The sequence below is a fragment of the Carettochelys insculpta genome, chromosome 5, assembly GCF_033958435.1.
Source record: "Carettochelys insculpta isolate YL-2023 chromosome 5, ASM3395843v1, whole genome shotgun sequence".
Lineage (NCBI taxonomy): Eukaryota > Metazoa > Chordata > Testudines > Carettochelyidae > Carettochelys > Carettochelys insculpta.
Genome location: NC_134141.1, coordinates 39,190,711 through 39,215,150, shown reverse-complemented (window position 1 = coordinate 39,215,150; position 24,440 = coordinate 39,190,711). Strand labels below are relative to the sequence as shown.

Below are 24,440 nucleotides of genomic sequence, written 5' to 3'. Positions count from 1 at the left end.
GTGTTCCCCATGGCAAGATAGGGTACTTATCTCAGGACAGTATCCAAATGGCCCTTGCTATGTTTGGGTTCAGTCCCACTTTTCTTAAAGTATTTTTGAGTTTTAGTCATTAACCACACTGGCAGCCTGTTTTTATATTTATGCTGTAAAAAGTTCCATAGTTGAAGCAGAGAATTCCATTGCACCCTTCACTACATACCATGGTGCCATGTACGTAGAGACACCCAAGTTTATCTCACTGTAGATTTGGTCCATTAGACAATACCAAATACTGCCAAAACTCAGCCTGAAACATAGAAAAGTTAGAGTGGGCAATTCTCCAAATTTTTCCTTAAGCACACACGTAATGATTTGTCCCCAATTACAGTTTGAAGTAAGTTTAAGTTGAGTCTCTATTTAAATGTTTGATAACTAATGGCCTGTGAGGTAACTGCCCTCTCCCCGTCCCTCCTCAAGACCCTTTTCTGTGCCAACAATTACAAAAAATGGGCCAGATAATGGTTACCCACACTGAATGGCAGTGGGTGATATCTGGTACCAATTAATGATAAAAGAAGAATAAGAAATGATTCAGAATCAAGCAGTGCACATTGGGACTTGATCCTGCAAAGAGAGCCAAGAGGTGACTGAGGGTCTGCTTGCACTGTGGTCTTTAAAGCTGTGAGGCTATAGCTCATAATTTCTTTGGGGCAAACACTGTGTCATCTTCTATCTTTGCAGCATCTACCACAGCAAGTTGCTGATTTTGATTGGGGCACTTGGGCACAACCAAAGTATAATTAAATAACAGAAGCACAGAGGTTTTGTTTGCAGCAAATACTTAGCAATGTGTGAGAAACAATGATTTTTACCTCTTGTTTCTGTTTTTTTCTTTCAGATTCCTTTGTAGCACTGAATGGTAAGGAAGTTCTTAGTCATGTCATTTCCTATCTGTGTTGCCCAATTTTGAAGAGATTATCCTACTAACCTTTTAAATATTGTTGTGCCTTGATTTTTTAATGTTTTTTCCCAATTTATTTTTCATAGCCATTTCAACTCCTTCACCTGATCATGAAATATCTTACAACACAGTGTATGGTCAGTTTATTGATATTTTTTTTTAAATCTCCCCCAGATCCTTGTGTTAGCTGGTAGACCCCACTCCATGATAGAAATGGTCTTTTTGTCTTGTTTTATTGGGGCCTGATTCACTAATTTTAGAATTATTTGTCCTTTTTGACATACAGTTATCTGTATCCCCCCAAAACTAAATTGATCTAAAACAATTTCTGGCCAACCTCAATGGCACCCCAAATGTTGAACTTTTAACCAAGCTGACCCAAGCAAGCTTCACCAGAACATCGATAAGTACATTTTGTCTGTTCACCAAGGAAAAGAAGGCAGGAAAACAGGTCTGTCGAGCCAAACATCCCACCTCTGATATCAGCCAGTACCAGATGCTGTAGGGAAAGGAGAAACCAGCCCTGCCTCAGGCAACTATGGAATAGCCTAACCATAAGGAAAATTACTTTGCAAGCCTCATTAGTTAGAATTTGGCTCATGCCCTGAAAGACAAAGATTTCAACTGCTTGCAAACTTTTGGGCTGTCTTATTCCTGCTGGTGCTTCCACACTCTATTTCACTCCCTAACTTCCTGGTGCTGCAGATCCCAGCAGGCTATCTGAAGACATAAGGCCATCACACCAGAAAGTTCAGGCTTTCAGAGCCAAAGAGTTAGTCATTGCTTCCACAACAGATCTCCCTTTAATGGCAGATATCCAGAGGCTCTGGGAGTATGGTATTAGTCCTAGTTAAGGCAATGGCATGTTCCCATTGAGTTCAGCCGTGCAGAGGTGGGGTTAGTGATCGGACTTCTGTCGGGCAGCACTGAAATAAGAAATGCTGGACTAACAAAGTAGAGATAATTTGGAGCAAAATTAGCACATTCTCAGCAACTATACGTGTCGGATTTTCACTCTTACTCTTCCAAAGCATATAGCACTGATTGTCAAATACTAATGATGCTGAGTCAGAAAAAGAGAAAATTGCCCAGTGCATAGCACTAACGTTCAAAAAGATTTTGATTAGCAAGTACCTTGGCAGTCCCACTCATATGAAACACAGCTTTTCAGCAGGGTTATGGAAGGGTGCCTTATTGCCCAGGAACTTTGGCAGAGGCTGCTTTTCTCACGTGACCAAAGAGTCATGAAGGTGGCCCACCAGTGAGAAACATCACAACCTCAAAGTGTTCGTGTATAAAAAAATACCACTGTAACAGCTGTATCTCCCTCTCCCAAACTGAATATTTGTATTAATATTTCAGAAAAAGGATATTATTTATCTGATACTACAGAGAGATGCTGCTCCTCAGTGCTAACTTTAAGCCCCAGTCACTCCCTTTATGTGTCACCTAATACTAATGAGATGCCTAAGGCAAATCCTGATATGCAGTCACTCCATCAGTTAATTTTTCTTATTGCCATCATTGTTAAAATATACGTAGTGACAGTATGATGCCATTGACAGCCCTCCTTCCCTCCTGCCTTGTGCTCAGACAAGCTACTAAATAAGAAGGGGTTACAAAAATCTCATACATGAAGAGACAGCCCACAAATGCTCCACAAAATACAGTAAAAGGACAGCCTCATGTTAGTAATCCATCGATAAACACACTTATGGTTTGCATTTTAACTCACCCAAAGATGTCCATTTTGCTGTTTTTGAAAATAATTAAAAGCAAAAACTATTTCTTCATGGCTAGGACCTAAGAGTGCTGGAATGTACCAGAATGGCAATCAAGTGAATGCTTTGCATGCTGTTGGTGCTTGTAGAAAGGGAAATACATACCTACATACAAAGACATCTGAAACTCAAGACTCACAAGAAGTCGCAAGAGAGCTACTGCTTTGCTTACACCATTGGTACCCCACGTAGGGTACCGGAGTTACAACTAGTTTGTGCCTGTGTAAGTGAGATGAGAGTCAAACCTTTCATCTTGATATTTTTGGCATCAGCGTACGCCTGATTTTGGCAGATGGAGCAGCCTCAGATGGTCATCTGTAAATAAATGATAAAGCACAAACCCCACAGAGATAACTGTTCATTCGCATTCATTTTTCCACGCCCACACAGAAGGCCACTCCATGAAATTCAGATACATATGGAACACATATTTAGATGAAAGGCCAAGGCTCTTCACTTAAAGCAATCTTTCCCCTCTGCAAAAGTGTATTCAACTTAATTACTGTTGAACCCATCAATTTTTAGTGAATTGGGCCCTTATTTTACCCCCTAGCCACGTTGCTTTTTCTGTCTGTAGTATCAATTTAACCTTTCCCTCTAATTGTCTAATTAGGTTGCTATAGTTGTTAATAGGATAGTGTGTGGTGCATCTTTATCTCTAGAGTTTGAACACCTTGTACATATAACTCTTACATCCATATTGCATCCCTGATTTTGTGTTAAAGCTAAAAAAAAAAACCCTCTCTGTTTCATAAGAACATGGTAAAGTAAATATAGGTAGAGAACTACAGTTCTTTGGATTATCTGTGCTCACAGACACTAACAATATTACAGCTTCCAACTTTCTCAACATGCACTATTCTAGTAACATGCAATTTCTTCTTCTTGCTGTATTACTGTGATTACAGATTTGCAGACAAAAAGCTTCACAAATTAATCACTAAATCACCGTTTTTTCCCAAACAGCATGTGCCCTTAAATGTCTGATTTCAGAATCAGTGCTTGGGGAGCACTATAAATCTGCATTTATTCAAATGGGGTTAGTTTAAAACAGCAGCAGAATCTTAATGATGAAGTAACTGTAGACATTTTTAAACATAAGCCAAGTTAAAATAGAACTGGCTCCCATTTATGCTAATGCCATTTTACGGTGTGGTAGTTGCGTGAAAGGGATTTAAAGTGGGTGTAAATGTAACTTACGGGCCACTTTATTCAGGCTAAGTGGTATAAAGTAGCCATAGTATACTTGAGGAAAAAGCTTATTTTATTGCATTCCATATGACAGTCATTGCTGAGGAAGAATAATCACAATGGGTGAAAGTCACCCCTGTACAGCAGGGCGGCACTTTTAACCCTTATTTTCATTGCTTAAGTAGCTCAGGTGTCTAACCAGTGCACCATCATAAATCTGCATTTCACAAGGGAACGAATTGGGTCAACACTCAAATGGCACAATGAGCCTTCCCTGGGGGACAAAGTCTATGTCAAGCAGACAATAAGTGTTCACAGGATGCAATCTGAACCCAAATGGGGAAAGTTACTATGTTCCGATCAGTTGTTGCCCCTCGCTCAGGTCCATCAGATGAATGCAAGTATATTTCAGTTACCTTCAGAAAGCCATTTCTCAGTGTGTACTATCCTCACATTAATGACAAAGCAAATAGATGGATTTCTTGCATTTGTGTGAAACGCTGTTCTACCCACCATCTGGTACACATTAATATCATCATATAGCAGAGCTTTCCATTACTAGGGAGTTCTCCATCTATTGGTAGCATATGGGACAGGAAATCTTTTTGTAAAGAATGTGTCCCTTAGGCATATCTTTCTCCTATATTACTGTATTAAGCAATGTTTTACTTTAACTATACTTATTGCATTACCATAAAAGTTCCCCTTGAACACAGCTAAATTGAAAGTGTCTGCAGGGAGATGGGGGCACACAATGCATATTGAATACAGGGATAGCTTATGACTGCTGTTTGACAGTGGTTTTTTTTAATTCCTTATCAAGCTGGGTCTGAGTGCTTTCTCATGTTGAGTGTGGCATTATTTGTAGGGCTGATCAAATATGGTACAGTAATGCCATTTGTAAATGGGGTATTGACTTACAGACTGGAACCCTGTGAATACTGGTTTAATGGCCTTGTATTTAGCAGAAAGAAGGCATGGAAACCTCAAAACTTCCACTTTTTAGGTTGTTTCTGTCATGTTCCTTCTGTTTTTTGTTTTTTGGGGTTTTTTGTTTTGTTTTGTTTTGTTTTGAAGAAGTTGATAGGGATATGTGGGATGGTAGAAAAGCCCTACAGCTACAGCATACTCCCAGTTTGGAGAGGCATATGTTTTCGGTAGCTGGATCTGCACAGATCCCTCTGGAAAAAAAAAAGGCAGCTGTTTGGAATCTTGGAGATAGCGAATTTGGTTGAGAATCCATCCATGTAGCAGTTAAGAGTATCTTGGTTTTACAGAATTCTTTTGACATGTATAACCACTTGGCTTCTTTTTTTTTTTTCTAAAGCAAATTTGGAAAATGCTCTATTTAAACAAAATGCAGCCTCTAATTTGCAGTATTTTACAAAGACCAATAGTGGAACCACACTTTCTGTCATGCTAAATTAGAGAATAATATAGTGTCCTTGTCAGTATCATTCAGCCAGGATACAGTGCTAAATTAATCTTGTTAATGATTAGCTATAGCTTCTCAAGAGTGGGTCTATGTTAAAAACATTTGAGCTGACCTCCTTTCCTGCAAATTATATCAGTTAAATACTAGAGATAGCCTCATGCATGTCTTGTGTTAAACATTGTTCAAAGTGATGCTGTATGTAGCCCTGTGTCATGACTCAGAAGACCTCCTCAGAAGTATAGAGAGGCACAGAGACATTTTCTCTCTGCAACAATTAATGCACAGGATTTTGTCTTAAATCGTAGCAGCAACTTAATAGCAGCTTCTGTCTTTTCGCTGAGTTCATTTGCAGCTCGAACTTGTGAGGCAGCTAGACTACTCATCCCACAAAGATCAGTTCTGTACCACAGGCAGTTTTCACATGATATGGGATGCCAAACTAAATCCTACTTCATATGTAAACTGCCTTGTGCCTGGCTGGCACGCTTCATGAATGTGTTGGTTAATCCAAACCATGTCAAAGGTTATTGCCACAACTCGTATAGTTAAAAATGGCAATCATGATTGCAAAATTATTATAAAAGTCCATGGAACAAAACTATAAACCTTAAGATTATGTCTCCTATAGTGCATTGTAAATTGCAGTAACTTCCATAGGGGGAAAAACCAGCGTGGTTTGAAGTCAAATAAATAGCCTGGAAGGGGAAAACAAGCAAAACTTTTCTTAAGCAGGAACTAATTAAGGTTTGGAGGGACCTTTACTAATTGAAAAAACTAGTGTGCTATGCTAAGGGAGTGTTACCAGGAGACTGCTGTGCTGGCCAATGTACTCAGTAGATCATGGGCACAAGATAAGGGCATTGAGTTTTGGGACTCTGATCTAATTTAGGTGCTTGGCCCCAGGACCTAATATGCTGTTGTTTCTCACCATCACTTTCTCCTCCTATCACCAAAACCTTTTGTTGAACTAATATGTCCATTGGTACCCACCATACCAAAGCATTAAAGCAGTGGAAGCCACTCACTGAGTTTCTGCTTTTCAGAATGCTGATGCCATCATGAGAACGTGGTCGGGGCCCAGACACTCAGTCCTGCTCCTGTGGGCACGAGGCAGGAATCACTTAACATCCCTCTTTGCTACAATTCTCCTTAAAACATTTCACTAGTTTTACTTCAAGCTAGTTTTAAAAATCTATTAAATTAAACCAGCACAAAACTGAGTGGTCACATTTAAATCAGTGTAAACCATGTTCATATTGCTTTACCTCAAACCCCTTACTGCAGTAAGCTAACTGGACTTAAATTGTAGAGTCACCAACTGCCATAAGCAGCACATGTCCACGCTAACTAGTTTCTCTTGCAGCACCAAAAGATTCAAATTCTGCAATTCCTTAGGGCGATATTGAGAAAGACTTTTGAAACATTCCTTGGTCTCAAAAAAACCCTTCCAGCATTCACAAAACAGAACTGCTTATTTTATGCTCGTGAGCAGCATAGTGAATGACTAACGTGTGGTCTCTTCTCTAACTGTATTTGTAATGTAAAAACAGGCCATGCCAGTTCACTAGTTCCAAGCACCGCCACTCCTGACTCTCCAGCTCAAGAGAGTTATGATACAAGTGGACGTATGCTGGATTGGAAGGATCCAGTTGGCTCATCTGAAAACACAGATCCATATGCAGCAGTCTCATCCCATAATCACCAGGACAAGAAGGGTAAGGCCTTGGAAATGAATCCATGTCGTGGTGGGGGGGAGAAAGGGTGACTACAGTATAACTGCTTCCAGCTGGATCATGACAACATGTAATAAAAACTCCTTCACTATAATTAAAAGCTTATCAAAAAAGGCAGAAATAAACAACCACCAGACTTAGATTTAGTTCTTGATATTCACTGCGAAGGAACCCACACAAAACAAATTTGAGTGAGGTGGTTTGTGGCTGGGGAAATGGGGGTTTAACCCTGCTTAAGCTTGAGCTTCATGAATTACTGATGAACCACCTCTGCTGCTTTACAGAATGAGTAACACACTGAGCTTCTATAGTGCCTTCCACCTCAGGGCTGAAAAGCGTTCAGCATACCGTAGCCTCATCTCCCTGTAAGTGAGACAGGGAAATTGAGGCACATAGCGAATTTATTGGTCAGGTTTATAAAGGCACATATGCACCAAAAGATGCAAAGAGATTCCAAGCTGAATTTTCAAAAGCACCTCTGACTAGATTCATAAGGGGTCTTAGGCATTAGGCACATAGCTAACTAGTAGAATCCCTAGGTCTGCGTCAGGTGCCCAGGTTTCTTATACAATGCGTAGGAAGGATGAGGCAAAGGGGCTTCTCAGAAGCAACATGAGTGGAGTTGCCTAATCTACCCAATAGGAAATACTGAAAAGGAGGGTAAGGGAGGGTGGAATTTAGGCCCTGCCAGTCAAAGGTGGGCATCTAACTCTGGAACAAAGGGAAGCACCCATCTCCACTTGGGACTGCAGGTAAACTCTGTCTTGACGTTAGAAAGCTAAGCCAGGCTCACACTTTTCGTATGGAAAGCAAGAGAGAAAGCCACACACAGCTTTATACTAATAGCTCAATGATTAGGGTGCTCACTGAGACCTGATTCTAAGTCCCTGCTTCAAATCAGGCAGAGTGGGAATTTGAAAACACATCTCCTGCATCACAGATGAGTACCTAGGTATTCTAGAACACACTGAACAGCAAGCCTGCCTCAAATAGCCGTGGTGGGGTAGCACCCAGCTGCCATTTACATGCGGCCTGATCCTCTAGGCATGCTCTGAGAATGCCTTTCAGATTAGACAGGTAAGCAACGCCTCACTTGTATATCCCACCCCACCCCACCGGCTCAGGCTTGAACGAGGGCACAGGGCATCTTGGTGGTCTCAGGACATGGGCAGTTTTGTGCCTGCTGGGAACTTAGGTGTTGAGGAAGCAATATGGGCAGAAATTTAGAGTAGAGGTTTTGACAATCTCATTGGCTCCTAAATGTTGGACTCATGTGGCAGTTAGACACACAAATGCCTGTATGAATCTAGCTTTTGATGTTTAACATCCCCTGAAAACAACTTAAAAAAATTCTCACTTGGTGCCTGTCTGCATCTTTAGGCTCTTGAACACCTTACAAATCTCACCAAAAAAATTTGCCCATTGTGTAGAAAGACTGCAGCATAAGATAGAACTTTGGTACTTCTGATCTTGTCCATTCAATAACTGAGTGTTCTTCCTCCAATGAGTAATTGCTGGTTCCCACAGACTCCAGCTTTACATTCATCTCTTTGTCCTAGTGAAGTGATTGGCCCATCTCTTCTTGTTCCAATTGGGTAGAAGCAAACAACAGAGTAATCCCACACTCTTGACAATTGACTGAAATGGCCCCCTTGATAAGTGGCAGTAATAATCCTACTTGAGCAGCAAGCTTCTTCTCCTTTGCTGCTGGGCCATTCCATTACCCTGCCTGTAGAGGCCTTGTGTTTTTGATTTAGTGGAAAAGCAGTTAGCTCTTGCTATAACAGATGCAGAAATGTTTACTTTTCTGTCTGTCATGTACTTACAGAAAACAAAACAAAATGACTCAAAATGATAATGTACAATTTACCTGGCATCCTTAATTCCTCTGGTCAATAAATCTGGCACTCTGCAAATGGCAGATAAGTAACACCCTTGCTCTGGCTTATTTATACCTGGCCCTGCAGATTTCCAAGACCAGCATCTGATGAAGTGAGTCTGTGCTCACGAAAGCTCATGCTCAAAACGTTTCCGTTAGTCTATAAGGTGCCACAGGACCCTTCGTTGCTGTTACAAATCCAGACTAACACGGCTACCCCTCCAATACTTGGCTTGTTTTTGTTCATCTCTTTCCATGATACCCACCCTTTTGATCAAGTGCTTCTGCCCTTCTTGATTACATTACCCTGAAAAGAAAGTGTTGATTTCCTCCCAAAACACGTGGTTTCTCCTTAAATAGGCCCATGTCTGTAAATTGGAAAGGTTAGAACCTGGGGGTTAGCCACCCTCTCAGCTGCTGTACATTTGTGTAGCTCTACCAATGTCTGTGGCAATACAGTGAATTACCTGAGTGGAGTATCAGGTCATTAATGTGCCAGAAGGAATGCAGAGCTGTATTTAATGCCATTTGTTATGTGTGGTTCCATGCTTCACAGCTGTTTTGCATAGCAGTGCTTCTAATGGACAGAAGGCTACTTCTTAAAAGCCTCTTGTATGCCAGTCAGTAGCAGCTTGCAGAAGAGCACACAGTGAAAATATTATGAAATGTATAGCTGTTGGGTTGTAAGCCTTTTTACTTCGAGTCACTGACTGATGAGGTAGCTTGCACTGGATAGTTTCCTCCCCAGGGAGTGATCATTACCAAAAAAAGTTATTAGCCCTTGACAGGGTCATTTAAATATCATGCATTCATTGAATATTGACGAAGCTGGAAGTAGTTTATGCACAAACAATGGTGGCAGAGGTGACTGCATGGTTGTTTATCATTACCATCTACTTGTGTGCTATTACTCCTTGCCTTGCCCAGTCAGCCCCCAGTTGGCTCCAAAATTACTCTTGATTCAGTATTCTAAAGGGCAAAGGAATGAGTTGTTATGCAAAATTAAATCAAACAAAGTTCAGCTTGATAATTCTTTTTTAAGTTTTTTGTTTTCACTTTCACAGTGGATTTTTTTCCCTTCACACGTTTACAAAAAAATCTTATGTTTTTTTTAAACATTTTCCATTGGTTTTGCACAATGCTGTGTGGCGTTCTTTGGTGGTTATGTTTATTCCTTCAGAAGGTGTTTTCTTTCTTTTTCCACACTCCAACAACTCCTCTCTAATTCTACTGAAACCACTCACTACTTTATTTTCTGTGACACTGGTGCCTTGATGATGTCACATCCATATGTTCAGCTTTTAAATCAGCACAGGCATGTTGGGGAATATCTGTGGGGGTGCAATGAGGGGGTTCTCTGAATGGGTTGACTCATGGGAATGTGACATTTGTGTGCTGCAGCTTTGGTAGCTAAATATACTCTGGAATTGTTGTTTCTGATACACCTCACATTTCTTGCCAAAATAAAAATGTGTAGTGCACTTCACAGAGTAGGAGCTGTTTGTTGCCGTCCCATTGGCCTTTGTAGTTTGGCCACCGAACAATCTGTCGGCACTGCAGAATGAAAAATCAATTGATTGGCCAGCTTGCCTATTGTTTCTTCTCCCAGCCATCTCCAAAAAGAACACTTTTCCAGAGTGTGCTTCTCTTTGTTTTTCTTTGCTGTGTTTTAATTTAATTCTTTGTGTTTCTCACCTTTGTCCAAACAGTAGCTCCCCACCTTCCCATCTAATCATCCCTTCTGCTGCCATTGTACATAGTCTCCCTCACTCGAGTAATAAAACCAAGTTCCTCGTGTGACATGTTCCAAGGCTTTACCCTGTACTCTTTGAATAGTATGACAGCGTGTATGGTCCTATTAACAAAATGGGGAGTAGATATGTAGATCTACTAGAGGATGTAAGTGAAGAAAATGAACTAATTTTCTTCGGACATAACTACCTTGCCCTTCATTACCCTACGTGCCCTTGTTGACACTCTTCTCTCCCTCCTGCCTTTCGTTAGAAAGGTCTGGTATCTTTCAGTTCCTAGATTCATTAACACAAACACAGCCAGCCATTCTTTTTTCTCACTCCCTCGCTCCATGTCTGGAGCCTGCCCTTTATTCACAATGTTGAAAATTAGATGCAGACATGGCTTGCACTTTCTTGATTTTGCCACAGTTTTTATGATGTCTCATTGAAGCACTAGAGGGGTTAGCTGCTTATTCCACTGAGAGATAAAAGTCCAGGGGTTGTTTTTTCGGTAGCTTTAATATTTGTCTTTTGCAGGGTTAGGTGACCCTGACATTTTATTCCATGTCTTCAACACATTAATGGTATAGAGCTGGCTCAAAATAAGATATGAGGTTTACAATTGAATTCACTATAATGGACAATTCGAATGGGAGAGGCAGACCTCACAGCAAATGGATAGATGATCTATTAGACTGGTGCAAAGCTAGTCTACAGAATGAAGCCACTCCACACTGGACAGTGAAAGATGGAAGGAAATAGTGGGAGAGGCATCAGACACCAAATGGGCGCTAAGCCCAAGGTGGTTGTTGATGATGATGTTTACAATTGACAAAGGTAGCTAGCGCATTAATTAAGAAGTCAAGGATGCAAATGTGATTATATATGTTGGACCCTCCTTTTTTCAGCTTCTCTTAACAATACTTACAACCCTAGCTCTATCATACAATTTCTGTGCACCAATATGAAGTAATTGAGTAGGACTATGTCTACACTGGTAACTGAATGACGAAGCTTTTGTCTTTCGGAAGTGTTAAAAGACACACACCAAAAGACAAACCTTTTGCTGACAAAATGTGCTGGGATGAATAGCGTTTTGGTGGCAGCCACGATCTGGACAGTAAATCTAATTCTACTTTTTGGGGGGAAGGGCGGAAAGAGCTGACAACGCCTAATAGACAGGGAAGGCAAATATTTCACATTTCAGGAGTCTGTCTAAAAGAAAATGCTTCCTTTTGCAGGAATAAGGTAGGGTTGTTATTATTATTGCTACTTTTTGACTGATTTGCTAAATGCTGACACTATCCTTATCCTGGGACTGCCCAAAAATAAAAGCAGACTTTGCACCAAAGGACCAAAATTATGTGAGATTTCAGATAGTGTCGTGATAGGAGATTGAGAGAAACCCAACTGGGTTTTTAATGATTATTTACTAAATTCCTGTTCAGATTGAACTGAAATGAAAACAACAACAAGCCACAATAACTCTGGAAGCTCAGCTTGATTTTATACGAATTGAAGCTAATGGAGCTGTATCCCTTAGCAGCATGGGTGAATTTGGCCCATGGAGTATATTTAAGTTTGCTCTGTCTATTTTTACATGAAGTTGTTCTTATTTATCCAAGATCTGGAAGGAGTCCAAGCATGTTCAGCAGACAAGCACTAGGGGAAAGTCACCATTACCCTGCTGCCATTATGTTGTCACTCAGAAATGGATTCTGTGTAGCACAGAACTTTTCCAAATCATCCGTTGAGTCCAGTGTCAGCTGTTCAGTCCCCAAGGTCAACAAAATACTTCTTAGCTAACCCTAGTTATGGAATTGTACACAAGGACTGACCCTTGTTAAAAATTGTCCATTCAGTCAAAGTTGCTGCATGCACAGTCAGCTATAGGCCAGGAAGGAGCCTTGTATCCAAGACTTACATGACCAGAGTAAGCTCTACAAATTCTGCCTGTCTTCAGTACCTGAAATCAAAATCAAACCATTGTCCATACAATATGAAGTGGAGGATCAGCTACTTCAGTTTCACAACATTTCTAACAAGTTTGTACAGAACCTAGAGCCTGGAAAAACAGTCAAAATAGAGAGTCAGGACTGAGCCTTTGATTTGGTACTATGCTGGTGGGACTCTGCTGACTGCAATCCATTTACAACAGGTATATAAAAACAATGTAGCAGAGCAGAGCATCCACCCTGATTATCTGGTCATCTCCACTGCTTCTCTAGACCTGGTGGAGGTCTGTGGGGAGATGTGTGAAATGCAGTTAGTTTCAACCTCAAGTGATGCTGTATGTCATACTGAGATTTCAATGAAGTGTCCTGAGAGGATGCAGGATCTAGTCTATTTAAACTTTTTATATATCTCTGTGTAGATTAAGACATGATTATTTTTCACATTTGAATTTCAACAGAAGCTGTTTACATTAACATATTCCTAACAAAGCCCATTCTTTTTCCATAAGAATGGTCTGTTAACGTACTTGTTTATAAAAGGAATAGTATTCATTTTTGTTTAAAAAAAATAATAATTACTGCACTAGTGAAGACCCACTGAGGGACAATCAAATGGTTGTTTGGCATAGTCCTAATAAGTGGCTTGACTTGGGGAACTGGATGGATTGTGGATTTGGTGATGGAACTCAGAGCTTTTTAACTCTAGGAGTCCAGTTTGACTGCAGACCAGGGCAGCACTAGCAATATAATGGAGTTATCAGTCTTAATACAGTACTTAGTAAACAGGCTTCCTTGCTGCAAAAGCTACCACCATAACTGGCAGCCTCAGAAGAAAGGTTGACAGGTAATTGGAGCTAAATTATCCTGATACCTCAAAAAGAGGTCCCTGTGGCTCTGATTTTGAGAAATTGGCAGAGCGGTGTGGAGTTGTTATTACCAATGACACCTCTGTTGTATCTCCCTGGGTGCGTCTACACTTGCATTCCTCTTTTGAAAGAGGTATGCAAGTGAGGTATAAAATTTCATGTTTGACACCTTATTTGCATATTCTAATTTCAAAAGAGCTTCTTTCGAAAGAAGAAAACCAGTGTAGATGCTGCTCTTTCGAAAGTAAACCCCATCTTCAAAAGAATCCTTCTTCCCATGAAATAAAGGGAAGAAGGATTCTTTCGAAGATGGGTTTACTTTCTAAAGAGCAGCGTCTCCACTGGCTTTCTTCTTTCAAAAGAAGCTCTTTCGAAATTATAATATGCAAATGAGATGTCATATGCAAATTTATACCTCATTTGCATCCCCCTTTCGAAAGAGGAATGCAAGTGTAGGCGCACCCCCCGTCTCCAAAACTATCCCATGTAACTTTTTCTCCTACTGCATTTTTAATCCCTCGTCTAGACCAAAGCATGTCAGAGTAACAGTAATGATGTTAGTGAAGAGAGAGAGTAATTAATAGCAAGAGACGGGGTACAGGTGAGAGAGGAAAAGAAACATTTTTAGCTGAAAGTGGAAATGAGATGGGGAACTGATGACAGAGAGATGGAGGAAGACTGTTCCAGACAACAGACCCATTTTAGGACTTTATTTCATTGAAACTTTCCTAACACTGAATATGACAGACCATGAAGGGAAAGAGGGGAGGCTACTGCAAGGTAGACAGAGGAGATGAGGAGAAACAGGTTTAAAAGCAAGAGGGAGGAAGTCACGTCATGCAAGCTACCAAATTAGCAGCATCTCTATCAGCTCCTGGCTGAATCTTTTTTTTAAATCTTCATTTGAATTATAAAACAATTGACTCCCCATTTGATTCAATTGCAAAGCTTTCGAAACAATATGTGGATTCCTGTTGGATGTATAAGAAAGAAAGCAAAACTCACTGCTTCAAAAGATGGGAGATGATCAAGGAAACAGTTGAGAAGAGAAAGCCAATGCTTTCTGCAAATTGCAGCCAAGATCACACACGGGATTGCCTTACACTTGACCGCAGTAATTAATTTTAAATCAAAACAGCTCTACAATCCTTCTTAGACCAATTAGCTGGAAGGGTAGATGGATTTCATAATTAGCTAGCAGCTGAGGACCCATCAGTAACAGTGTATGAATCAGCTCAAACAGCAACAGAAACCTGTCAGCCTACTCTGAGTATAAAGATGAAGATGCTGAAAACAGAAGCTGCCAACTTAACATTTGACTTCTGGTCTCCCTGGAAGAATGGAAAAGCCTGATCCAAAGAGGTCTTTTCTTATTGGAAAGAACATCCAGACAACTGGATCTACAAGAAAAAAAGGGAATATGTTAAAAACAGAGCTCCCCAGGTGTCAAAAGTGGCATCAGGAGACACACTCACCCCCAACCTATAATTACCCACTTACATAGCTTTAAAAGCCTGCAATCCACTGAAGCCACATTTGACAACTGATAAGCTCTATTTTTAATGTTTTGCCTTTTTATTTGCAGCTCTAGTAGCTGGGGGGTCCATTCAGAATAAAAGCTCTTTGAATTAGCGTGTTCTACTCTATCAGGGAGTAAGAAAGAAAGGTCTTGCTCCTACAGAGAAAAATTGCAATTGCCACAAGACTTTTTCTCCATTTTTGTAGAAAATGAAGCTGCATCCAACTGAGCAAGAATCAGGGTGTCAGATATATTTCCTCCTGGATTATGTTCACAGGTTCACTCTCCTATGGGGCAGCCACATGGCAGAGCACAAAGGGTTTGACTTTCTGTAGCTGGTTCTACACTAATTCTAAAATATTTTCAGACTGGGAATGGCTGTAAAGTACACTAGCTCTCAGTGGCCCTACACAGTCATCACGATTATCTGTAAATAGAACGGTTGGAGGCAATGAGGTAAGTGCTGGCTACACCATAATTACAGTGGCTTTATGCTAATGGGGGTGGGGGGCGGGTTATCAGACACCACAAATAGGTCAGGTCTCCAGGAGAATATCTGGCCTTTTCAACTGAAAACCCATGCTAAGCCTCTGAAATTCAAAGTCACTTTAAAGCAAATAACATAACTCTAAAAAGAGTCTTAAAGCACCTTTTTGTGTTAAATTAATGCCAATGTATAATTGAAATGGCAATACTCTGTTAAATTAAAGCTATTTGAATAATTCATAGATCTTATACATTTTATAGTAAGTACTTAGATTCAATGATTATATTAATTAATAGGGAACATCTTCTGTAGTAATTTTATGACAACCTAAGTGTTGATTGAGAGCTGCCTGAAATTTCCAGATAACCTACAAATTATTTTCCAGTTGCATGATCCTATATGAAATTCCACTTATACTCTTGTAGGTAAACTTGCCCTGAATATTTTCAATATCCTTTCTCTGTTGACATTCCCAGCTATAGATCCTCACACTTGATTAGGATTGTGTGAAAGAGAGAGAACTTTAGATTCTTCTTTTGCTCACAGATATAGTTGACAGATTAATGACTGCAACGAAGGGTCCTGTGGCACCTTTATAGACAAACAGAAAAGTTTTGAGCACGAGCTTTCGTGAGCACAGACTCACTTCATCAGATGCTGGTCTTGGAAATCCAAGATTTCCAAGACCAGCATCTGATGAAGTGAGTCTGTGCTCACGAAAGCTCGTGCTCAAAATTTTTCTGTTAGTCTATAAAATGCCACAGGACCCTTTGTTGCTGTGACAGATCCAGACTAACACGACTACCCCTCTGATACCAGGTTAATGACTGACACAGTTAATTATGAAAGTGTAAGTGGCTAATTCAGATTTTGCCCTGGTTTGTTTTATTTAGTATTTAAGACAGTAAGCCAATTACATTGCACCTGAAAAACACTCTCTCCTATAAATGTCCTTGAGGTAGCAAGATACTTCAGGCTGCAGGGCCTGAGCAGGATTTTCTGTGAAATTGCTCCTGGTGGATATCAGGGGTTGCTATGGCGTTAGAGAGCACAGATGAGAGGCAAAGGACTGTCTTTCCTGTGCTCTCAAAGTTCCTTCCTCTCCCTCAACCCACGTCTGCCATCTCTCACATAGAGAAGAAGGAACCAGCAACAGTTGACTGAAATGCAGAGGGATTAGGCGCTGGTGCCATTTCATTCAGCCATCTTGTGCATATGCACTATAATTATTATATTTAAAAATATTACTATATTAGAAATGTAATTTAATCAGCTTGCAATAGATTAACCATCCATTAGCTCACCTATGGAAGCAACATTATATGCAGTGGAGCTTATTTATCCAAGAATTCTTTTGCTAGAGCCATGAAACAAAATACAACATCCCACCACAACTCTTCTACAGTCACTTAAATTCTGTATGTGGACTATTAAAGGCATTAGCCCACCTAATGAAAAGTAAGTAAGCTCTCTGCAGTCTAAATTGAGGCAATACATCAAAATAGCTGCGCACATATTGGAAGAGACCCTCAGCTGATAAAGCCACAAGAAAGTTAAAGTTGGAACAAGGTGTTGCTACATCCGAGCAACTCCTTCTAAGAGAGTTCCAATATTGCCACAAGCAATTACACTAAAAACATCAATCATTAGAGGTTAAAAAAAATGTGATCACAAGTTTTCTTACACTCATTTCATGATCTATTCCCCCAATCCTTTACTGTGGACAAGCAGAACAGAGCACAGCTTAGGAGGAGGATGTAAAATCCTCATCGTGCTCCCTGGACTCAGACATAGCTGTGTGTTGGACCACACCTTCAGCATATATCACAGCTATGTGAAGGTTGCACTTATTTACTCTAGGTGGCCAGTGACCCTAAAGGACTCTTATCTTTAGCCAGGGAAGCCCCAACCACATCCTCTATTCTGGCTGCAGAGGAGCTGGCATCAAAGCCACATTAACCTTAAGCCACAAAAGCATTCATCTGCACCAGAGTGATTTTCATCTGTTTGTCTCTCCTAATGAATATCTCTATTTTCTGTTAGATTTATTTACTAAAATAAACATTATATTCTTCTTATAGGATATTTTAATGTTGTATTAATATTTCATTTCTCCCTAGTTTCAACTAAACAAAAAAATAATCTAAAATCGTCAATATTGGCATTATAAAAGTCAGGGAGAGCTGGAAGGAAATAGTGAGGGAGGCATCAAACGGGTGCTGAGCCCCTGGTTGTTGATGATGATGATGAATGTCTACACATTGCTAAGAACAAATTATAAAGACTTTTCTTCCCATTCCAAACATCGGAATCCCTCATCTAAAATAAATATTTTCACTAAACCCCTTCTGTGATAGGTATCATACTTGTCAGGTCACACACCAATAGATACTGTGCCAGAAGATTACGATCTCAATCTTAAGTCTCAATTTTTTAAAAAAAAATAATTTTTTTCACTAAACATATCAGAGTAGATCCTCCATATAGAGCTATACACTAAAATAAATGGCAGTTCACAGAAGTCTCTACATGAACTTTTTGGGGGAAAAAACCAGCTGTGTAGATGGAGTTGTCAGCAAAAACCCCTTCGTCGACAGACCCTTATCCATTAAAAAGTGAGGTATAAGGTTCTGTTGCCAAAGGGGGTTTTAGCCGACAAAACTCCATCTATGACTGTTGAATAGTAACAGAGAGAAAGCCATGCTAGTCTATATACTATCAAAACAAAAAAAGTAGCACTTTAAAGACTAACAAAATAATTTATTAGGTGAACTTTCGTGGGACAGACCCACTTCTTCAGACCATAGCCATACCAGAACAGACTCAATATTTAAGGCACAGAGAACCAAAAACAGTAAGCAAGGTGGACAAATCAGGAAAAAAAATGATCAAAGTGAGCAAATCAGAGAGTAGAGGGGCAGAAGACGGGGCAAGGGTGGAAGTCAAGAATTAGATTAAGCCAAGTATGCAAACAAACCCCCTATAGTGATCCATAAAATTCCCATCTCAGTTCAAACCATGTGTTAATGCGTCAAATTTGAATATGAAAGAGAGTTCAGCAGCCTCTCTTTGAAGGGTGTTGTGAAAATTTCTGTTCAGTTACATGCAAACTCTTAAGTCATTAACAGAATGGCCCACTCCATTAAAATACTGACTAACAGGTTTGTGGCTCAGGAGTGTTTATATGTCTGTTTTGTGCCCATTAACTCTTTGTCTAAGAGAGTTTGAAGTCTGTCCAGTATACAAAGCATCTGGGCATTGTTGGCACATGATGGCATATATGATGTTAATTGAGGAACATGAGAATGAGAATCACAGGCTCACATAATAAATTATTTTGTTAGTCTTTAAAGTGCTACTTGACTGCTTTTTTTTTCACTCCATCTATGACTGTTTTTTTCCCCCACCAAAATCTCTCCCAACAGTGTAAGCCTGCACGATTATGCAAATTAGCATGAGATTTGTAAATCAGCACTTCATTTGCAATGTCAGGTTCCCTCATTTGCACTCCTTTTTCTCGAGAGGAATGCTGTGTAGACATAGCCTCATACTGTTACAGAAGGACAACAATACAGGAAAATCTCTGGAATTACTGAAGACCAAGTGGTAGCAGTTGAAGCAATACCATCAACATGCATGAGCTGGGTTTAAGAGACCTTTCACTCATGGCAACTGTCCCAAGTCCAACGGCTTCCATGACATTTTCCACAAATCTGTTCTGGAGCCTCAGCTGTAGAATAATTCAGTCCTGTCCCTCTCCAGACCAGGGAATCTTACCTCAATCCAATTTGGAAGCCAGTATAACTATATTCCTGCAGGCTAAACATTCATAATGTTAGCATTCACACCAGTTAGTTTAATAATAAAGTTCCAGTAAAAAGAGTCTTTTTTTAAAAGGTGTGGTCTAGCCCTATCACTACTAATTTAAACTGACCAATCTAGCCCTGAGTATAGGGATGGTCCCAAGTCATATTTGGCAAACAATAAAGGTCATTTCTTACCATCAAACTAACAAACATGGCCTTGTAGCATTAGATGCTCTGTAGGCCCACAAAACCTATTTTTTGTAGTACTGGAGAAATCTAATTTCAAATATAATTTTACAGCACCCATCATGTTCTGCAGTTCTTCATGTGTATTCTTTAATTGAATGGCACTCTGTCATGAGGTGACCTCACTGCCTCTGGCTTGTCCATGAGGGAATTAGCTTTTTCCTCAGCCAGCCCCTCCCTCTGGCTGGTGTGTTGTCTGCCACCGATCCCTGCTCTAGTCTGTGCTCTGTTCAGGATCTGTGTTGCTCCTGGAATTGCTGGGTCCTCTTTGGGACATTGCCCTGTGGCATGCCCACTACCGCCCTTGTTCAGGGCACCCACTGATATGGCCAGCTACACCCTCCATCTAGCCCTCACCTCAGGGGCAAGTGACACCCTGAAATGGCCACACTGGGCATGCACAGGTACAGTGCAAGCGGGCAGGGAATGGACTCAGACCTGCCCACTACTCTTGAGTCCTGTTCCGGAGACCCACGGGCAGCAGCCTTGTCCTCCCTCCTCTTCTCTCCCCTTTACTGTGTTGCTCCCTGCACCACTTCCCCTGTGACCTGTTGCACCTTCTAGGCCTCTCTAACTGGGCTGACAGCCTGGGAGACATCAGGCTGGAGCCTCTCCCTTGCTCCCCTTAACCCACCCAGCACTGCTTTGCTGAGGTATTTGCTCTTATTGAGAGCTGGTCTTGCACCTTCTCCGGGCAAGATCTAACTGACCCAGCTCTGCTGGAGCTGCTTCTTATATGCAAGCTTCTCCAGCAAGCAGCCTTCTGATTGGATTTCCCCCCAGGAGCCCTTCATCTATTGGTTGGAGTGCTGCGCTGGCTCCTTCCAGACTGGATTAACCCCTTCCTTGCAGTAGTCACCCCACTACACATCCAGTCAGACTCTCTCAAGAAGGGAGAACAATGCAAGTGTGTCTTCTGTTTCTTCTCCAGTATGTTTCCAGCATTGAGCCAATCACAGACTCCACAGAGACCCTCCAGAGCTTTAGGGAATCAGACGTTATAAGAAAGGTCATAGCAGTATTTGCAGATGACATCCTGCTTTTTCATCACAAAACACTAGTCTCCATTCAATGCCTTAAAGAGGTCTCGAAAGCCTGCAGCATTCTTCATAGTATTTTTTGCCAAATATGGCCAAGTTAAAGGTGATATGCTTAGGTAGGCACCCATTCAGCAAGATGCTAATTAATTTTTCATGCCAGTGGTCCTCTGAATGATTCATATGCCCTGAGGTACCGATCTCATCCAGTTTAACTAAGCTAATATTGCTAAATCTGCAAGCCTTTGGAAGTGCTGCACATCAAGGCCTTCACAGACAAAATAACTTTGCATTACCTATTGGCTGAGAGCCTTTGATAAAAATGAATGCCTTTACCCAAATGATGTCCACCCATACTTCCATTGATGTGGCATTCAAAAGATCTAAGCAGAATGAGCGGCAATTTTACATGCCATGGGAAAAGACCAGCAAATAATTTGTTGAAGTTCCCAAGACAAAAAAATTCTCTCTGTTGAAAATTCCATAATAGTAGATCCAAAGCAAATATGCAAAAGCCAGCTAAGTACCTTGCTATAGCGCCATCATTCTTGTTGACATCAGGGCATGAAGCCATCCACGTTTTCCTTGCAGGATAGGAATACGTTGATTTTAAAAAGTAAACATAACAAACAGAAACTTTATAAATAGAACAACAAATCCAAAAAGGAAAATTTAAAATGGCTTCAGAAATTAATTGGAGGCCAGGAAGGTATGAGGATGAAGATTGGGTGCACACTGCACATTATAGAGTCTGCAGGCCTGGGACTAGACAGAAGGCCCCAGAGAAGAGAAGTGCAAGAGTCAAGTTGAGCAACATACATGAACATTTCATTAGAGGTAGAGTAGGCAGTGAAATATGGTAGTGAAACGTGATTGCAGATGGTGGAGACCTAAGAAAATAGAGTTAAGAATCAACATTACAGTCAATAAAGCAGGGGAAGAATGTGTTTGACTCCTGGAGTAGGATCAAGGCCATCAAGTTGTGCTTGTATTTGGGTCTCTTACAACAGAAGTATTGCTCTGTCTGAGACATTTAATGAAATAAAGTTTGATCAGAGGTAAAAGTTTACCTGATCAAGGCAGCTAAAGAATATGGCATCCAAAAGTGTTAAAAGATGTAAGCAAGTGATTGTCATCAGGGTAAAAACTGGTGGCTAAGTTTAAGGGCAGCAATAAGAAGGTGATGGCAGGAAAATGCAAGGGACCAAGAATTGGGCTTTATAGAGTTCCGTAGGTGGAAGGGTTTTAGTGTGGAAACCACCAGCACAGATGGAGAGCAAAGTTGGAGATGGAGGGAAGTAAGACCTTGACAGGCTGGCTAACAGACAAAATGTTCAATAGCGTACCTGTGCCATACATGCACAAGAGACAGTGAGCGTACCTGTAATGCTCTGTAATTCTGTTGTCTGGAGTTACTCCTAATTTGAATTGGTGTACCTAAGCATAGATTTCTGCTCCTGGTTGTCTATTTTGAGGTGGATACAGAGGTATGGTGATCAAGGGGTCAGTCAGTCTGTAACATGGACTTTATAATGGGCATTGCCTCAAATTCAGAATGATTTATTGCTCACTGAATTTATTCAAGGTCATAGTAAAACTAGGAAGTTCAATAAGGAGCAAAAAATAACAAGCATGATATCACCTATGTACCAACTATTTTCTCTTCGCTACCTGCTTCCTTCAGTCCCCTGATTATTTCTAAGGTACATCATCCCATATTTCCTTTTACTGAAAAATAAATAGGAAAATATGTTTTTATTCATACCTATAATAAAGCCTTGAGGTCAGGTCTTTTACCAATATTGTAGATGAAACTAAAATTTCAACTACTGTATTGTGATTTTTTATGATATGATGCAGTCACAGAAGTTCCCTTTCTCTGGGCAGGCGCAGAAATACCTTAGAGTCTGACTCTGCAATCTTTATACACCGACATAGTCCAGTTGATGTCACAAGGACCAGCCCCGTGAACAAAGAGCTACTTGCATGATGAAAGGTTGCAGGATCAGTCATTTAGTTCTTTGACAGCTTAATAGCCCCCTTGATGGGCCTCAGAGGATACAATAAACAGGGCACACTCTTATTAATTAAACATCTTGGTATTCAAAAGACACTTAATTAATTAATTCGGCTGTGCCCTCTTCATTCACACTAGTAACTCACTTTCATGTTTTGCCTTGATAAGAGGATTGGCATGGCTAAGGAATCAATTTATGTTTTTGTGTCACACGTGATGATGCAAAATTAACCACGACTCATCCTCAAGTCTTCTAGTTGGAGAAACTTCCAGTTTTACAGAGCGGTGCAGAGCTATCTATGCTGACATTCATCATACTGGAGCTTTTCTCACTGTGCAGAGAGGTCATAGATCAGACGAGGCTGTGTGGAAATAGAAGCAGCACCAGAGAATTTTTCAATGATGGCTTCTCTTTTCTTGACACTACACATAAGAACTGACTCAGGAGCAGCACAAGGGTGCCCAGAATACATAATGCCCACTGCTCCCTTCATAGGGAAAAAGCTCCATTTGTTCTGTGCTATGAGAGAAGTAAAATGCAGTGAAATGGGAACGGCTAAGATGAGTAATGCATATTGCAAGGTACAAAAATTACTCTGGAGCCCTGAAATCATACATATTCACAGGAGCATATGTAAATCTAGCTCAGCCCAGCTGTGAGATGATCCCCTGAAGTAAACTAATAAAGAGCAGCTAAATATATTTAAGCTCATCCCAAGCACTGTAAAAAATCTTAAAATGTGCAGAGATTCTTTCACATCAGAAGAAAGGCACCATAAACTTTCAAAGAAAAAGCTAAAAAGGCATTAATTTTCTTTGGCATTTGGATTTTATTATACCGCATGTACTTTCTGCAAGTTCCCATATTTACTTTTTTTTGCATGGGAAGCACAGTTGTGCCTTTCCTCATCACACACAAATGTAAAATAAATAAATGCAGTACTGAAATCAGTAAAGTTCACAATGCACAGCCACTGAATATCATTTGTCATTGGGGTAAATAGTGTCAGGCAATTTCTACTGTGAGAACTTGCCTTATAGCTAACCTTTGGAACAAATTAAAGTGTGCGGATGTCAGAGCTACAGTTTCTCTCACTCATAAATAATAGATCCAGTGGAATATGTACTTAGAACCTACAATCATGTTTAAAAATCAATAAATTAGTTCATTTATGGATGTACTGCTCACAAAATGGATTATAAAGCCTTCCAGTCTTTACTCCCTTTAATTTCAGTGGAAAATTTGACTGAATAAGAACTACAGGATTGGGCCTTTAATTCATAGCTACATTACAAGCTTTTAAAAAGAGAATTTATTTTTAAAAACATATTTCCTTATATCTTCAATGTAGAACAGTTGGTAGTTCCACCCCATGCTTTAGGATTTATGTGACTGCTGTAATGCACACTAAAAAATGGATTGCCTGGCTCTTACTGAGATAAAGATTTTACAATGACATCACCCCTAAATAAGGTTGGTTTTTGTTTTTTTTTTCTTTTTCAGGTCAATATGCCAGCTATCTGACATGGAACACTTAAAAAGCTCCTAGTGGAGAGGTTTCTTTACATGTAACTCTTAACATTAAAGACTATACTTCATTAGAATTATTTTGTTATCATTATAAGCAAAGCCATGCATGTGCAGGTTCTCCTCCTGTAGGACACACTCACCTTTTGTATAGTGAGTTAGGCTGAAAGTTATTCCTCAGGAGGAGGAGGAGGGGTAAATTAATTTGGATCAATTGGACAAAAGAACAAAATACCTTCAAAAACCAGTAGATAAGCCCTTCTTGGAGGAACCACTTACGGATCAGC

At 40.3% G+C, this 24,440-nt stretch overlaps 1 protein-coding gene across 5 annotated transcripts in view; it reads left to right on the top strand.

Moving 5' to 3' along the window:
* The window catches only part of SEMA6A (semaphorin 6A), a 154,825-nt gene that overhangs the window by 118,764 nt on the left and 11,621 nt on the right, over nucleotides 1-24,440 (top strand). Inside the window, exons 17-20 of one of the 5 annotated variants that reach the window (XM_074994987.1) lie at nucleotides 878-898; nucleotides 1,027-1,077; nucleotides 6,898-7,062; nucleotides 24,130-24,194. In XM_074994987.1, the coding sequence (XP_074851088.1) occupies nucleotides 878-898; nucleotides 1,027-1,077; nucleotides 6,898-7,062; nucleotides 24,130-24,164 (272 nt within the window). In that variant the 3' untranslated portion in view covers nucleotides 24,165-24,194. The remainder of the gene's footprint in view (nucleotides 1-877; nucleotides 899-1,026; nucleotides 1,078-6,897; nucleotides 7,063-24,129; nucleotides 24,195-24,440) is intronic. The other 4 variants (XM_074994983.1, XM_074994984.1, XM_074994985.1 and 1 more) reach the window with 4 other exon arrangements.